An 18,151-nucleotide genomic window follows, 5' to 3' on the forward strand; every position below is an offset into this window, starting at 1 on the left:
ATAAAAAAGACCAGGAGCACAAGAGCAGATGGGGTTCACAGAAGGGCAAAGGCAGGGGTGGAGTCCTCTTTAGATCTCCCCCAGAGCAGTCCCCTAAGAACAAGTGACAATATCTCCCCAGTGGGGGGGAGACTGTCAGCTTTTCGCGAACAATGGGACAGGCTGTCTCCAAATCTGTTCGTGAAGAGCGTTGTCGATCAGGGGTACAGGTTGGAGTTTTCAGAACTACCCCCGAGCAGGTTTTATGTGACAACATTGCCAAGGGATCAGGAGAAGGCCTCTGCAATGAAGCTGTTACAGGAGCTGATACAGCAAGAGGTTCTGATTCAAGTCCCAGTAAACCAGCAGGGCGGGGGTTTTTATTCACATATTTTTCTAGTGAAAAAACCCTCAGGGAAGTACCGTCTAATCCTGAATCTGAAATTCCTGAACAGGTTCATTCGGTACAAACATTTCAGGATGGATACAATTTTCTCCATCACAAAGCTGTTGACCCCAGAATGCTTCATGGCATCCCTGGACCTAAGGGATGCCTACCTTCATATACCAATTCATCAGGCATCGCAGCAGTTCCTGCGCCTGGCATTGAAGGTAGGGAGTTCGGTATGGCACCTCCAATTCAGGGCTCTGCCGTTCGGACTCTCGTCCTCTCCCAGGGTCTTTACGAAGATTATGGCAGAGGCTTTGGAACCCCTGAAATTGAAGGGGATTCCAGTCGTTCCTTATCTGGACGACCTTTTGTTTTTTGCAGACTCCAGGGAGCAGGTCCTAGTCAATCTCCAGAGGGCCCAGTCTCACCTCGAGGTCCTGGGGTGGCTTCTAAACCTAGAGAAGTCAATCCTGACCCCCTCACAGGAAATGAAATTTCTGGGGTATACATTAAATTCGATTCTCCAGAAAGTTTTCCTGCCGTTGGAAAAACAGGAAAAGTTACAGCTAGCTGTACAGCGGATACAGAGCAACCAGACAGTCTCAGTCAGGATGGCTATGGCAGTTCTGGGCCTGCTTACGGCAGCAATCCCGGCTGTTCAGTGGGCCAGGTTCCATTCCAGACCCCTTCAGAGGGAGGTTCTGTCAAGCTGGTCCCATCAGGATCCTTTGGAAAAACAGCTAAAAATTTCGTCAAAGACGAAAAGGGCTCTTTGGTGGTGGAGAGACCAGGCAAACCTCTCAAGGGGCCTGGTGTGGACCTTTCCTGTGGACAAGCGCCTTACTACAGACGCAAGTGCCTGGGGCTGGGGAGCCCATCTGGATGGTCAGACATCTCAGGGGGTCTGGTCCAAACAGGAAGCTCAAAGATCATCCAACTGGAGGGAGTTGAAGGCGATCTTTCTGGGTTTAGTGGCATTTCAGCAGAGTTTGAGAGGCCACCATGTTCAGGTGTTGTCAGACAACACAACAGCGGTTACCTACATTATGAAGCAAGGGGGAACCAGAAGCAGGAGCTTGATGGAGCTGGCCAATCTGTTGTTAGCCTGGGCAGAACAGAACACAGCCTCACTATCGGCAGTGCATCTGAAGGGCTCTCAGAATTTGTTTGCGGACCTCCTAAGCAGGCGCAAATTGCTAGAGGCAGAATGGAGTCTGAATCAGGAAGTGTTCCTGATGATCTCCGAGGCCTGGGGGGTTCCACAGGTAGACCTTTTTGTCAGCCAGCAGAACTCAAAGGTGGACAGATTCTTTTCTCTTCACCGAGTAGATGCAGCAATAGGGTTGGATGCATTCGCTCACCCCTGGCATTACCAGCTGTGCTATGCCTTTCCCCCCTTTCCTCTAATTCCACTAGTACTGAGGAAATTCAGGGAAGAAAGGACAGACTTAATACTAGTCACTCCTTTTTGGCCAAAAAGGCCCTGGTTCGCGGGTCTTCGAAACCTAGCCTCGAAGCCCCCATGGAGGTTACCACTCAGAAAAGATCTGTTATCCCAGGGGACAGTAAGTCATCCAGAAGTGGAACTCCTGCAGCTAACCGCCTGGTTTCTGAGGAGGACCTGTTGAAAGCCAAAGGTCTCTCAGATAAAGTAGTAAAGACCCTGCTGTCCAGTAGGAAGGCAGTTACACAGGCAATTTACATGAAGGTCTGGAAAAAGTTCAACTCCTGGTGCAGTTCTAGAGAACTCAAGGTCAAGAGCACGGTGTCCGTCTTGGAGTTTCTCCATGAAGGAATGGAGAAGGGTCTCGCAGCCAGTACCCTGAAGACTCAGGTGGCTGCCTTATCAGTTTTCTTTGAAAAGACTTTATCTAAAGAAACTTTAATTTCTAGATTTTTTAGGGCTCTTGCTTGAAATAGACCAGTAGCCCTTAAAGACTTTCCCAGTTGGGATTTGTCTACAGTTTTACAGGGTCTCTCGGGAGCACCGTTTGAACCCTTACAGGAAGCTTCTTTACAGAAGGTAGTTTTAAAAACAATCTTTTTGGTGGCCATCACCTCGGCCAGGAGAGTCAGCGAGCTACAAGCTCTAGCTATTACAGAACCCTTCCTTAAAATTTATCAGGACAGGGTGGTACTGAGGACGGATCCAGCATTCCTACCAAAAGTATCCTCAACTTTCCATCGATCACAGGAAATAGTGTTACCTACATTTTCTGCAACCCCAGCAAATGCAGGAGAGGAAGTTTTTCACACATTGGATGTGAGAAGATGTCTTTTACAGTTTCTGAAAGTTACTAAAGAATTTAGAAAATCAAACGCCCTCTTTGTGATATTTTCTGGATCACGCAAGGGGGAGAAAGCTTCTAAAAGTACGCTGGGTAGGTGGCTTAAGTTGGCTATAACAGAAGCCTATAAAGCAAAAGGAGAAATGCCTCCCTCAGGTATTGCTGCCCACTCTACTAGATCCACGGCAGTTTCCTGGGCTGAAAGGGCCGGTGCCACGCCTGAACAAATCTGCAAGGCTGCCACTTGGTCCAGTTATTCGACATTTCTCCGGCATTACCGGTTAGATCTACTGTCTGCAGCAGATCAGGCCTTCGGCAGGAAGGTACTGCAGGCAGTAGTCCCGCCCTAGGGTAAGTTTCTCGGTTATCCTCTCCGGGGTTGTCCTGAAAGGCGATTTGAGAAAGACTCAGTTAGACTTACCGGTGACGGTATTTCTAAGAGCCTTTCAGGACAACCGTTAATTCCCTCCCTAGGTTATGCTTAGTAAATGTATTAAGTTCTACCATGGTGTTGTGCTTTCTGTGCTTTGTTTTCCAGCGTCGGAAGGCCACAATAACTGAAGCCATGGAGGAGGAGGAGGTGTTTTTAAAGTGGGCATGTGTTTTCTGATTGCAAGGTGGAGCTACACTCTCTCCGGGGTTGTCCTGAAAGGCTCTTAGAAATACCGTCACCGGTAAGTCTGAGTCTTTTTTTTTTTTTTTTTTGTTTTTTGTGGGTTTAGTTCACTAGTTCCCACCATGGTGGATGAAGTTTTTTTTTTAATGCTGTTTTTTCCCACCCCTCATTTGGCACTGCTTGGGGACATCCCCATGTAGTTGCAGAGAGGAGCTGTGTCGGTGAATATAAGGGAAAATAGGATTTTTGTACTCGCCGTAAAATCCTTTTCTCTATAATTCACCGACCAACACAGCACCCGACCCTCCTTTTTTTTTTTTTTTTTTTTTTTTTTTACGTTGTACTGCTTGTTGGGGCGCTGAAGCTGCTAGCAGCAGGAGGAGGGTTGATGGCACCGGGATTAAAGTTCTGTGTATTGTGTAACAATTTTGCCTAGTTTCTCCTAATGGCAGGCCATACAACCCATGTAGTTACAGAGAGGAGCTGTCGGTCGGTGAATTTCGGAGAAAAGGATTTTACGGTGAGTACAAAAATCCTATTTTTTTTTTTTTTTTTTTTTTTTTTTTTTTTTTAGCTTTATTGCTATCACAAGGAGCAGGTGACAGGTACTATTTATGGGACATCAGAGGTCTTTGACACTTCCGTCCCCACTCCTCCATGTCTCTCCTGCTCTCCAGTGGAACTAATAAAGTGCAGATCATACTTGCTTACAGCTGGGGAAGCAGCTAATCAGCCAAGGAATGGCAGCTCTTAATCTAGAATGGACTAAATCATCATCTCTTCAGGGATTGTTAGTTGCAGAGGAGATATTGCTCAATCTCCTTTATCTGTTTATCTGGCTACCCTGACCATTTATCATGGTTCCACAGGCCGCAGGAGACACTTCTTACTAGAGTTAGTGATAAGGAGAGTGCAGAGGCACCTATATCACATTTACTGAACAGCCAGCTGTTGGCTGTAAAGGAGTAACAAAAAAAATTATTCTGTGCTCTGGTGTCTAGTTCCTCAATATGTGGTGTAACCAGCTTCACATAGTAATGTCTAGCGTCTTGCCGTCCTCCTCAGAATGGGTATTCGTACACTAAAGGAAACAAAAAAAAAGACAAGGAGTGCGCACCAACCTAGTGCATTACCACTAGTAAAGCTGTATTCAATAAAACACAGCAAAGTATATACTCGCAAACGAGTATTGATAGAAGGCATAATCAATATCGCTTTTATTGATTAAATAAAGCACTCACTACGCACTAGGTTGGTGCGCCCTCCTTTTTTCTTTCTTTTTTTTTATTTTATTTTTTGGCTGTAAAGGAGTACCAAGCTCATGAGCTTGTTTTTAACACTTCAATCCAGAACGGTTGTATACATTTTATATAATGTAAGGAGGTTAAAAAAAAAATTCTGATAGGTGGAATTTTTACTCATACACACTGCACACATGCCGCAGTCCTTGTATCCACAAAATAGAGGAAAAGGCACGCAAAAATGAGCCACAGCTCTTTAACTCCAAAAGGCCAGAAGTATAGCGCCGTCTCTAATATCCTGGCTTCAGTCAAGATCTGATTTTTAAAGTAACCAGCAGCAATTTGCACCTTGTAAGTACACAATATCCATGGCCGGAAGCCTACATCTTTGTGGCACATTCCCCCCTGGAATTGGCAAGGTGTCCATGAGTGGTCTTTGACCTGACTTTTTTTCTGAGTCTGCTCTGGTGACTGCTGCTGCTATCTGACATCTGACTCACTGTCTGAGAGACCGTCCCTCCCTCACCCTCGAAGCATCAGTTCCGCGTGGGCCTCATAAGCTGATGCCTCTTCTATCGTTCCAGCTGGAATTTCAGGCATGCTGTTGTGATATCACTCCACCTCCTGGTCACTCTGAGTCCTGGTAGCCATGGCCCATGGGATTCACAACAGCGCCGCACAGTCAGTGTCACTGGGCACAATAGGAGACAGTAGCAGTATGGCCACAATAGAAGTTATATGGACACATGCAATAGCAGTTATATGGACAAAATAACATCTTTATAAATGCTGATGTTCCTATATAGAGGCACAACAGCTTCTATATGGGCATAATGGCATAAGGATGTTATTGTGCCCATATTCAGTCGATATAAAAAGTCTACATACACCTGTTTAAAATGTCAGGTTTCTGTGACTTTTTTTCTACCCTTTTTAATGTGATCTAAAACAGTACAACTCAATTGAAAAACAAACTGAAATATTTTAGGCAGTGAAGTAAAACTAAAAAACAAAAATGTGGTAACCTCCCTGGCGGTATTCCCGAGTATGGCTCTGGGTAAGATTTTAGTACCATAAGCGGTATTCCCGAGCCAGACTCGGGATCTCATCGCTGGATGGAAGGGGTTACTTACCTTGTCCCCTGGATCCAGCGATGTCTCCCCACACTGACCTGCGAGCCGCTGTGTCTCGCTCGGTCTGACAGAGCTGAGCTCCGTTCCCTGCGAGCGCTGCGACGCACGGGGCGGAGTTCAGCGCCAAATTAAAAAAACACAGTATAGATGCAGTATACTGTAATCTTACAGATTACAGTACTGTATCAAATAATTACACCTCCGCTTTGTCCCCAGTGGTCTGTCCATTGTCCTGCATACAGTTTTAAAAGTTAAAATAATAAGAAAAAAAAATTTCAACGTGCTCCGTCCCGCCAAGCTCACGTGCAGAAGCAAACGCATATGTGAGTAGCATATGAAAACTGTATTCAAACCATGCATGTGAGGTATCGCTGCGATCGGTAGAGCGAGAGCAATAATTCTAGCCCTAGACGCTCCTCTGTAACTCGAAACATACAACCTGTATAATTTTTTATGTCGCCTATGGAGATTTTAAAGGGTAAAAGTTTGTCACCATTCCACGAGCGGGCTTCAATTTACTTGGTGTAACATTATCTTTCACAATATAAGAAAAAATTGCGTTTAACTTTACTGTTATCTTATTTTTTTTTTAATTAACCACCTTCAGACCAGACCATTTTGCTGGTAAATGACCAGAGGTCTTTTTACAATTTGGCACTGCGCTGCTTTAACTGGTAATTGCGCGGTCATGCAATGTTGTACCCAAACAAAATTTGCGTCCTTTTCTTCCCACAAATAGAGCTTTCTTTTGATGGTATTTGATTGCCTCTGCGATTTTTATTTTTTGCGATATAAACGTAAAAAGACCGCAAATTTTGAAAAAAAAATGATATTTTCTACTTTTTGTTATTAGAAAAATCCAATAAACTCAATTTTAGTCATACATTTAGGCCAAAATGTATTCAGCCACATGTCTTTGGTAAAAAAAAAGTCAATAATTGTATATTTATTGGTTTGCGCAAAAGTTGTCACATCTACAAACTAAGGTACGTTTTCTGGAATTTACGCAGCTTTTAGTTTACGACTGCCTATCTCATTTCTTGAGGTGCTAAAATGGCAGGGCAGTACAAAACCCCCCCAAATGACCCCATTTTGGAAAGTAGACACCCTAAGGAAATTGATAAGTGGCATGTTGAGCCCATTGAATATTTTATTTTATTTTTTTGCCTCAAGCGATTGAATAATGACAAAAAAAAAAAATTTTTTTTTTTTTACACAAAGTTGTCACTAAATGATATATTGCTCACACATGCTATGGGCATATGTGAAATGAAACCCCAAAATAAATTCTGCTGCTTCTCCTGAGTACGGGGATACCACATATGTGGGACTTTTTGGGAGCCTAGCCGCGTACGGGGCCCCGAAAACCAAGCACCGCCTTCAGGCTTTCTAAGGGCGTTACAGTTTTGAAGGCCATAAAATGCCAAGATGGCACAACCCCCCCCCCCAAATGACCCCATTTTGGAAAGTAGACACCCCTAAATTTAGGGGTACACTAGTGAGACTAGGTAATAAATGGCGGGTGCCCTGAAACTATAAAAAAAATAACTAACCAACCAGCGTCACCTGTAACAGTTATATGGTGATCACTGGTGAAAGGGTTAACTAGGGGGCAATCAGGGGGCTTTATGCGGTAGTATATGGGGGTCCCTGGCGCTATAAAAAGCTGCGGCGAACCTAAATACCTACCTGCCTAACAAGTGTCACCTGTGACACTAATACAGCGATCAGAAAAACGATCGCTTATTAGGCTGGGTTCACACTGGAGCGATGTGGGAACGCCACGAATGCGCGGCGGGTTCCCGCATCACATGCCTCCCGGCGGCAGTTCACACTGCCCTATGCGAACTGCTGGGAGTGTCAGTGAAATGTTAATGACACCCCCAGATCAGTTCGCATATCGCAGTGCGATCTGCAAACTCGGATCGCATGGTGTGAACACCCATGCGATCCGATTCTGCTGCGGACCAAAAAAAGGGTCCCGTGCGAGTTTGCGGCGGGTGCGACACGAATTCAGCCATACTATCTGTATGGCTGAACTCGAATCGCACAGAGATCGGATGTGATTTGCACTGCAGTGCGGTGCGAATCACATTCGTTCTCATAAACCGCTGCAATGTGAACCCAGCCTTAGTGACACTGGCGACGGGGGGTGATCACGGGGTTAAACCTTTATTGGGGGGGTTAGGGGGGCACATTAGAACTAAAGGGGGCTAACCCTAACTGCCCTAACAGTTACTACAGTCACAAATGACACCAATGCAAAAAAAAAAAAGAAAAAGCAATTGGTGTCACTGTGACTGGGGGGGGCAGGGGTAATTGGGGGGTGATCGGGGGTAAAGGGGGGGTGTGAGTGTGCCTGGCATGTTCTACTGTATGTGGGGTGTGTTGGTGCAACTCACCGAACCTCTCTCCTCGGTGCCGGAACGAAAACTACCGACACGGAGGAGAGAATACATCACTTCCTCTCCTGTGTTTACATTACAGGAGAGGAAGTGATGTCACCGGACATTTTCATTCGCCGGGAGCGATCGAGAGGGGGTGGCCATGAATGAATGGCCGTCCCCTCGTCCGGGATCGCTCCCGAACGAATGCCGACCGCCGCAGGCACCGGGCGGGGGCCCGATCGGGCCCCCGACCGGCGGGCAGGCAAGGACGTACATGTAAGCCCTTATGCCTGCCCGTGCCATTCTGCCGACGTACATCGGCGTGCGGCGGTCGGCAAGTGGTTAAATAAAATTTTCCCAAAAAAGTGCGCCTGTAAGTCCGCTGCGCAAATATGGTGTGACAGACAATATTGCAACGACCGCCATTTTATTCTCTAGGGTGTTAGAATAAAAAATATATATAATGTTTAGGGGTTTTCAAGTAAAGCTCCATGCGCACTGAAGCTCACAAAAGCTTTTTCTGGACGCCAAATTGCTGGCAGAAAACGCTGGTTGAAAAACGTGCTTTTAACCGTGTTTTGTACTAGCATTTATGAGCGTTTTCAATAAATACACAGAGGACACTCCAAAAATCCCACAATGCATTGAAAAAATAGAATGCCGAACACTAACGCGTGTTTGAGTGTTTATCTGCGTTTGTCGTTTTTTGGCGGTAAAAAAAGGCACTTTGAATGCAAATTTCTGGCGTTCAGAAAAAAGCCCATAAACTCCACTGCTCATTAAAGCCAAAAAACTTCCATGTGTGCATGGACACATAGGCTAACATAAAGTGGATTTTATGAACTTTTAAAAAAAAAATGCCCAAACTCCAATAAACTGCAGTTTATGAGCTCCAGTGTGCATGGAGCCTTAAGGGAAGGAGATGGGCAGGCAGTGAAAACAGGCAGGGGAAGCTCCATTAGCATTGTGGTTGTCATACCAACGGCCACCACAAGAGGGTGTCAGATTTCAGAAGGAAGCATAGGATCGCAGAAGGCCTCAAAGCCGCGGCCTCAATTACTGGCCGGCGGCGGCGTGGCCCAACGGGATCACGTCGTGGGGGTTGCACGGAGACAGGATACCTCCCAGCTGTGCCGCGCCAGGTCCCTAATTCTAGTCGCAGATGCGACCTGGCGCCCGGGGTTTGTCGAGCCCTGTGTATGTATGTATGATTTTTTTATTTTTTTATTTTTTTCTATCCAGAAGAAAACTGGGGCGGGCGTCTGCCTTAGTGGCGCTTTACTGTTTTTAGGGCCAAAAAAAAGGTTAAAACTGCCTGCAAAGTACCGCTGCTTTCAGTGGGCAGGGGCGTTTTTATACACCGCTCCTACAGCACTGCAAAGCTACTGCTTGCAAGACTGTTTTTACTGTCCTTCAAGTGCACCCCTCCAGTGTGAAAGCACTCAGGTTTTGAGACAGGAGAGGCTCTTTACAGGCGCTATTTTTAGCGCTGCAGAAGCTGTAAAGCGTCTCAATGTGAAAGCAGCCTTAGGGAGGATGCCAAGAGGCCTTCAGCAACATTAAAGGAGCTGCGGGAATATTTGACAAGTATTGGCTGTGTGGTAAATGTGACCTCAATCTCCCATATTCTTTATGTCTGGGCCGTGGGCTAAAGTGGCAAGATGGAAGCCTTTTCTTACGGCGAAAAACAACCAAGCCTGCCTAAATTTTGCAAAAACAAATCTGAAGTTTGCCAAAAGCATGTGGGAAAATGTGTTCTAGTCTGATAAAATCAAGGTTGAACTTTTTAGGTTATAATTTCAAAAGATACATTTGGCGCAGTAACACTGCACCTCACCAAAAGAACACCATACCCACTGTGAAGCATGGTGGTGACGGCATCAATTATTAATTATGAACAGTTTCAAATACCAGTCAATATTGGCACAAAACCTTCTGCTAGAAAACTGGGCATGAAAAGGAACTTCATCTTTCAGCATGACAACGACCCAAAGCATACATCCAAATCGACAAAGGAATGGCTTTTCACCAGAAGAAGATTTAAGTTTTGGGGGGTGATCTGAAGAGGGCTGTGCGCAGGAGATGCCCTCGCAATCTGACAGATTTGGAGTGTTTTTGCTAAGAAGAGCGGGCAAATATTGCCATGCTGATTGACTCAGACTGAGTTCTGTAATAAAATCAAACAGTGCTTCAACAAACTATTAGTTTAAGAGGGTGTGCACACTTCTGCAACCATATTTTAGTTTCGTTTTTTTTTTTTTTTTTTTTTTTTTTTTTTTCGTCTAAAAGATTTTGGTTTATTGATCAACGGAGTTGTACATTTTGTAGGTCACTTTAAAGGTAAAAAAAAAAATTCTAAAATTGATGTTTGTCTCTTTTACATATTACAGAAACGTGACATTTTAATAGTGGTGTGTTGATTTTTATATCCACTGTAGCTGCTATTGTGCCCATATAGATGCACAATAGCATAAAGATGCTATTGTGCCCATATAGACTTTAAAATCTCCACTGGCTTAAAGTGTTTGTAAATCCTCCAATACAACTTCATATCTTTGTAATCTACATAGCACAGGCAGCTAAATGCTGCCTGTGAAAGTGACTGTTTTTTCATTTCCATAGAAATCGCCATGCAATAAGTGACGTCAGGTGCAATTGCGCAGCAGGTATTTTCATTAACGGCACACTGAAGGGTTTTTTCTTTCTCTTGCTACTGGTGGTGGTCTGTATTTTTTCTGAAGCACTTCTAGAACGAGAAAGTGTTTAGTCTGGGGATTTGAAACGCTGTTGCTCACGTTTCAGGAAAGTCTTATTAAAAACAAAAAATTTGAACCCACCAAGTCAGAGAAGATGCCCTTCATGCAAGAATCCTCTCAGAGACTTTTGTCAAAAAGCTATGTGCAGATCCTGCATTAAGGATCTTGTCGAAGCGGAGACATCCCAGAAATAGACTTGTTTTCCTCAGTACGTGAACTCATGTCTCTGATTCAGTCAAATCGTTGCTGCTCCAGAGTCCAGCAAGCCAATTTGAAACTCGGCAACCACCATCTAGTCCTAGGGCATCTTCCTCTAGGGTTGTAGACTGAGGACGAAGGGGCAAGTACTCTTCCCTCAGGAATTCAGATAATGAGGAAGATGATAGGGGTTCTAGGTACAAATTATCCCTAGAAGAAGTGGACGACCTTTTGAAGGCAATTTACACGACCCTTGACCTTCAGGAGGAAAAAGTACAATTATTGGTTCATGATAGAATGCACCAAGGTTTGGATGACATCAAGCACAGGGTGTTTCCAGTACATAGGGTTCTATCAGATACGATCAAGAAGGAATGGGAGGATCCTGAGAGAGGCCCTTTCCTTTCCCTTTGAAATCTGAGGTGTGGAATAAATAAACGATGCTGCTTTTTCACAAGTGTCCCGTCGCACGGACCTGGCTTTTGAGGACTTGGGATTGCTCAAGGACGCAATGGATAAAAGCTCAGACTCCCTCTTGAAAAAGGCATGGGATTCCACATCGGCTAGTCTCAAACCAGCTATAGCTTCCACAATTGGTGGCAAGAAACCTAGAATGCTGGGTGGAAAAGCTGAAGTCACGTGGAAGCGGGGATACCACGTAAAGATCTCTTGGAATCCTTTCCATTAATTCTGAAAGCTGCGAAATGCATGGCCGACGCATCTGCCAAGTCAATTTAAGATGGCGGCAAGGTCACCAGCCCTGGTGAATTCAGCCAGACATGGTGTAACTAAACATATGCAAGTTCCTGGGGTTGGGGAGCCTACCTGGACAGTCGCATGTCTCAGCAGACTTGGTCCAAGACAGAAGCCCGAAGATTGTCAAACTGGTGGGAACTAAAAGCCATCTTTCTTGTTCTCCTGGCATTTCAACAAACATTGAAGGGTCATCATGTTCAGGTTCTTTCGGACAATATGACTGCTGTAGCATACATGCTCAAGCAGGGGGGGGGAACCAGGAGCAGAGGGCTTATGGAACTAGCCAGTCAAATACTTGCCTGAGCAGAACAGAATGTGGCCTCTTTGACGGCGATTCACCTAAAAAAAAAAAAAAAAAAAAAAAAAAAAAAAAAAGGTTTTCAGAATCTGCTGGCAGACCTTCTCAGCAGAAGGAAGGTGGTGGAAGCAGAGTGGAGCCTGAATCAAGAAGTCATCTCGATCTGCAGATCATGGGGGGCAACTCCAAATATACCTGTTCGCCAGCCAACAGAACTCAAAAGTTCAGAACTTCTTTTCGCTTCACCGAGAAGACCAAACAGTAGGCATAGAAGCTCTCGCACATCCATGGCGTTACCAGCTGTGCTATGCTTCCCCCCCCCCTTCCCTCTGATTCCGATGGTCTTAAGGAAATTCAGAGAAGAAAGGACCAATATGATCCTGGTCACTCCCTTTTGGTCAAAAAGACTGTGGTTCCACAACACTGCTAAACTTGGCCACGGAACCTCCTTGGAAGCTACCACTCGGGAAGAGCCTGCTAACACAGGGCTCTGTGATGCATCCGGAAGCAGACCGGTTGCATCTAACTGCTTGGCTTCTGAGGAAAATCTAAAATCCAAGGGTTTATCTGATAAATTGGTAAAAACCCTACTTTCCAGTAGAAAGGAAGTAACTCCGAGCCATATATCCTATTGTACCTCTAAAAGCTTTCAGGTAAAAAGCATATCCGTCCTTTTTATTTCTCCATGATGGAATGGAAAAGGGACTGGCAGCCAGCACCCTAAAAACCCAGGTGTTGGCTCTTTCAGTTTATTTTGAAAAAACTATATACAGGGAAGTTTTTTTTAATTTTGAGATTCTTTAGGGCACTAGCTCGAAGTAGGCCAGTGGCTCTCAAAAATTTTCCCAGCTGGGACTTCTCTATTGTTTTATAAGGTCTCACGAGGGCTTCGTTTTGAACCCTTACAGGTAGCATCCTTGAAAAGTTTTTAGTTTTTGTAAACAATCTCCTTAGTAGCCATTACCTTGGCAAGAAGGGTCAGCGAGCTTCAGGCCTTGGCAGTCACAGAACCTTTTCTTGAAGTTTTTCCAGACCGAGTGGTTCTTCAGGCAGACCCAGTTTTCCTGCCCAAAGTTTCTTTAAATTTTCATTGCTTACAGCAAATAGTTTTGCCCACTTTCTCCTTAGCCGCTGCCAATGCAGGGGAAGAAGCCTTCCACACTTTGGATGTAAGAAGATGCCTGCTTCATAATAAATATATATATATATATATATATATATATATATATATATATATATATATATATATATATATATATATATATATATATATATATATATATATATATATATATATATATATATATATATATATATATATATATATATATATTATATTATTATATAAATTTTTTTATCAATTACTAAGGAATTTAGAAAATTGAAAGCCCTCTTTGTAATTTTCTCAGGCTCACGTAAGGGGGAGAAAGCTTCTAAGGGCACACTGGGCAGATGGCTCAGATGGGCAATTGCAGGGGCCTATGTAGCTAAAGGAGAAATACCTCCCTCAGGTATTGCTGCTCGTTCCACATGATCAACGGCAGTTTCCTGGGCCTAGAGGGCTGGTGCTACGCCTGATCAGACCTGCAAGGCGGCTACGCGGTCCAGCTATTCAACATTTCTCCGGCATTATAGGTTGGACTTGCTGTCTGCCGTAGATCAAGCTTTCGGCAGGAAGGTACTGCAGGCAGTAGTCTTACCCTAGGGTAAGGTTTCTCGGTTATCCTCTCCAAGGTTGTCCTGAAAGGTGATTGGAGAAAGGCTTAGACTTAACAGTGATGGTATTTCTAAGAGCCTTGCAGGACAACCGCTATGTCCCCTCCCTTTTGTATCTTAGAAGTGGTTAATTATCTATCATGGTTGTTCGTAGTGTTCTGTGCTTTGTTTTCCAGGTTGTTGGAGATCGCACAATAACTGAGGCCATGGTGGAAGAGGAGGGATTTAAAGGCTGCATGTGTTTCCTGTAAAATGGGCGGAGCTGTGCTTTCTCCAAGGTTGTCCTGAAAAGCTCTTAGAAATAGGAACTAGGCCTTTTTTTTGTTCTTGCCTAATTGTATGCTTATTTGTACCTTCACTTGCTGTGGTCGAGGCATATTTTGCATGTGGCTCAGAACGCTTCCCCTTTTTGGTGGAGCTCTGCTTTTACACTGCCACAAGTCACCAATAGGGAGGGTAGTTTGAAAGTAGAATTCTAGCTTGTGCTAGCCTTAAAACTGCTCCCTAATACCTATGCTGACTAACCTATTTTCAGAATGCTCCAATCTGGTCATGTTATCTCACCTGTGATCCAGCAGCTTATGCAGGGGAGAGGAGGGAGCGGCAATAACGACTGATATGGGAGCCTATGGTTATCACCCGCTTAGCAGAGCTGGTCACAATCTCCTGACATGCAAATTGGATGTGGAGAAACCTGCATCCAATTCGCAATAGTGTGAACCCAGCCTCACTGAAAAGTATTTCCATATACAGTATAGTATGCACTGTACCAATACCTTTTTATATGAATTACTGCATCAATGCAACGTGGCGACGTTGCTTTGATAGCAGCCTTGAGCTTGTCTGCATTGTAGAGGTCGACCGATATGGGTCTTTCTCTGGCCGATGCCGATATTTAGAAATCATGACGGCCGATATATGATGCCGATATGTTAGGCCGATTTTTTTTTTTTTTTTTTTTTATCCTCCTTGATCTCATAAAATCGAACACACCTTTCCCACTGGGGCGTTTTTCAGGCATTTTTGTGCTAAAAATAGCGCCTGTAAAGTGCCTGCAAAATGGCTCCTCTGCAGTCTGTGTGAAAGACAGGGTGCTTTCACACTGAGGCGATGCGCTGGCAGGATATTAAAAAAAAGTCCTGCAAGCAGCACGTTTAGAGTGGTGTATACCGCTCCTCCACCACTCCTGCCCATTGATATGAATGGGCACCACTGCCGAAGCGCATGCAATGCGATTTGGCAGCGGTGCTTCATGGGCGTATTTAACCTCTTCCTTGGCCGCTAGCTGGGTTTTATGTGCCCCACTAGCAGCCAAATAGCACCGCTAAAATGATGGTAAAGAGCCGCTAAAACTTGCAGTGTTTTACCATCAACGCCTGCCCGCTCCAGTGTGAAAGCAGCCTTCATAAGTGATACAGAAAATTTCTTACATTTATTAAACAAAACAAACCTAAAACCGGTTTACTTGTATGTATGATTTAGATAAAAAAAAAAAAAAAAAAACTATATATTAAAAACAGGTAGTCAAAACTTTTGGCCGAAAAAAAAAAAAATGGGCTAACTTTACTGTGTGTTTTTTTTTTTTTTTTAATAGTCTATTTTTTTTTCCCCCCCAAAAAATTTGAAAGACCTCTGTGCAAATGCCGTGTGACATAAAATATTGCAACAACCGCTACTTTATTCCCTAGGATCTCTGCTAAAAAATATATATATAATTTTTGGGGGGGTCTAAGTGATTTTCTGGCAGAAAATACAGGATTTTTACTTGTAAGCAACAAGTGTCAGAAAAGATTTAGTCTTTAAATGGTTAAACTGAGAACTTCTACACACTGAGATGATTTCATTCATTCAAGTGTAAACATTGTATCATTTTGCTCTTTTCTTGGCAGACTGCCCAGAGAGGAGGAAAGTCGTTTCTATGACAACTCAGGCAACTTGCATTGACTTCTATTACAGAAGTCATTTCAAAGTCCCGCTGTAGTTCTACATCTGCTTTTTATCAGCACAATCGGCCGATGCCGATTAATTAAAAAACGACAAATATCGGCCGATATATCGTCCGTCGTCTAGTGTGTCTCGTCGTCATCTTGAACACCCTACAGATTCTCTATGGCAGGGGGTCCTCAAACTTTTTAAAACCTGTTCATGGTCCCTCATACTGTTGGGAGGCCGGACTATAGTTTGAAAAAAAAATGAAATATAGAAAAATTTTAATCAACAAACTTATTTCACAGCCTCTCCTCATCAGAGCCCTTCAGCGGTATTACACTGCCCCTTCTGTGACATTAAAGCACTCTCCCCTCCCCTCTACTACCTTAATCACACAAGATGTGAAGAAAGACAGGTCCGGACAAAAAGCGGGGCTTTTCATGTGAAAGACAGGTGATTGCTGGGACCGCCCGCTGCCCAGTAACCACCCGCTTCTTTACTCAAAAGGTCCCACCCTTTGTATGGACCTGTTGTGTTTCTCGTCTTGTGTGATTAAGGTAGAAGTGGGGAGGGGGGGTGCTGCAATGTTAAAGGGGCAGTCCACAGGCCTGGAGGGCTGCATCTGGCCTGCGAGCTGTAGTTTGAGGCCCTTCGCTCTGGGGGTTAGGTGAGTTTTCTGGCCAAGGTGCCAAGTCCTGCTGGAAAATGAAATTGGCATCTCCATAAAGCTGTTCAGCAAAGGGTAGCATGAAGTGCTCTAGAATTTCTTGATAGAGGGCTGCGCTGATTTTGGACTTGATAAAACAGTGTTTTTGTTTTTCTGACTGGAATGGTACCAGCTGATTGGAGAAAAGCCAACGTAGCACCAATATTTAAAAAAGGGCCAAAATACATCCTTGGAAATTAGACCAGTTAGCCTAACATCAGTAGTATGCAAGCTCTTGGAGGGGATGAGACACTATATACATGATTTAATAATAAAAATTGGTATTAGCAGTAATCAGCATGGATTCATGAAGAATCATTCTTGCCAAACCAGTCTATTAACCTTCTATAAGGATGTGAATTGCCATCTAGATAAAGGAAGGCTCGTAGACGTGTGTGTGGATTTTGCAAAAGCATTTGACACAGTTCCCCATAAAAGTTTACTATACAAAGTAAAAACTGGCTACAAGGGGGAGTTGAGATGGTGATGATAAATGGGGAATACTCGGAATGGTCAGGGGTGGGAAGTGGGGGTCCCCCAGGGTTCTGTGCTGGGACCAGTCCTGTTTAATTTGTTCAGAAATGACCTGGAGGATGGGGTAAACGGTTCAATCTCAAAGCTTGGAAACCTTGCAAAAAGATCTGAACAAATTAATGGGGTGGGCAACTACATGGCAAATGAGGTTTAATGTAGAAAAATTTAAAATAATGCATTTGGGTGCCAATAATATGAATATCTACTCGCTAGGTGGTTAACCTCTGGGGAAATCTAGGCTGGAAAAGGACCTGTGGGGTCCAAGTAGACGATCGGCTCAGCAATGGCATGCAATGCCAAGCTGCTGCTAACAAAGCAAACAGAATATTGGCATGCATAAAAAGAGGATTAACTCCAGGGATAAAGCGATAATTCTCCCACGCTAAAACACTTCGGTCTGGACTCGCCTGGAGTATGCTGTCCAGTTCGGGCCACCAGTCCTCAAGAGGAATGTACTGGAAATGGAGCAAGTACATAGAAGGGCAACAAAGCTAATAAAAGGTCTGGAGGATAAGAAAGGTTGCGAGGACTAAACTTATTCTCTCTGGAGAAGACGCTTGAGAAGGGGGTATGATTGATTTTAATTTACAAATGCCATACTGGTGACCCCCACAATAGGCATAACTTTTTTTGCGGCAGGGAGTTTAACCACTTTTAGACCACACCATTTTGCTGGCTTAAGACCAGACCACTTTTTGCGATTCGGTACTCCGTCGCTTTAACTGACAATTGCGTGGTCGTGCGACGTGGCTACCAAACAAAAAATTTTTTTTTGTTATATAAATATTTTTTTTTGGGGGGGGATATTTATATATATTTTTTTTTTTTGGGGGGGGGGATATTTATAACAAAAAAAAAATAACTTTTTTTCCTCAGTCTAGGCCGATACGCATTCTTCTAGATATTTTTGGTAAAAAAAAAACGAAATAAGTGATTGGTTTGCGCAAAAGTTATATAGTTTACAAAATAGGGGATAGTTTTATGGCATTTTTATTAATAATTTTTTTTTTTTTTTACTAGTAATGGCGGCGATTTATTTTTATTGACTGCGACGACATGGCCGACACATCAGACATTTTTGACAAGTTTTTGGGACCATTGTCATTTATACAGCAATCACTGCTATACAAATGCACTGATTCCTGTGTAAATGACACTGGCAGTGTAGGGGTTAAGTGTTCCTAGGGGCGTGTTACTAACTGTGGGGGTCTGGGCTTTGTGTT

The 18,151-nt window shown here is 43.9% G+C and overlaps 2 protein-coding genes across 3 annotated transcripts in view; both read left to right on the forward strand.

The window, feature by feature from the left end:
* ZNRD2 (zinc ribbon domain containing 2) overlaps positions 1-18,151 on the forward strand; it is a 128,142-nt gene that overhangs the window by 12,095 nt on the left and 97,896 nt on the right. The window lies entirely within an intron of this gene.
* Positions 72-3,327, forward strand: LOC143933797 (uncharacterized). The gene is made up of 2 exons (XM_077456848.1): positions 72-3,009; positions 3,197-3,327. Exon 1 carries the CDS (start codon positions 153-155, stop codon positions 2,283-2,285), a length of 2,133 nt encoding a protein of 710 aa, XP_077312974.1. The 5' UTR covers positions 72-152; the 3' UTR covers positions 2,286-3,009; positions 3,197-3,327.

The sequence above is a fragment of the Lithobates pipiens genome, unplaced genomic scaffold (assembly GCF_037356315.1).
Source record: "Lithobates pipiens isolate NorthernLeopardFrog02 unplaced genomic scaffold, aLitPip1_a1.2 Scaffold_10, whole genome shotgun sequence".
NCBI classification, from domain to species: domain Eukaryota; kingdom Metazoa; phylum Chordata; class Amphibia; order Anura; family Ranidae; genus Lithobates; species Lithobates pipiens.

What these genes read in the sequence shown, in the direction of transcription:
- LOC143933797 (XM_077456848.1), top strand. Translation starts at nt 153, where the DNA reads ATGGGACAGGCTGTCTCCAAATCTGTTCGTGAAGAGCGTTGTCGATCA.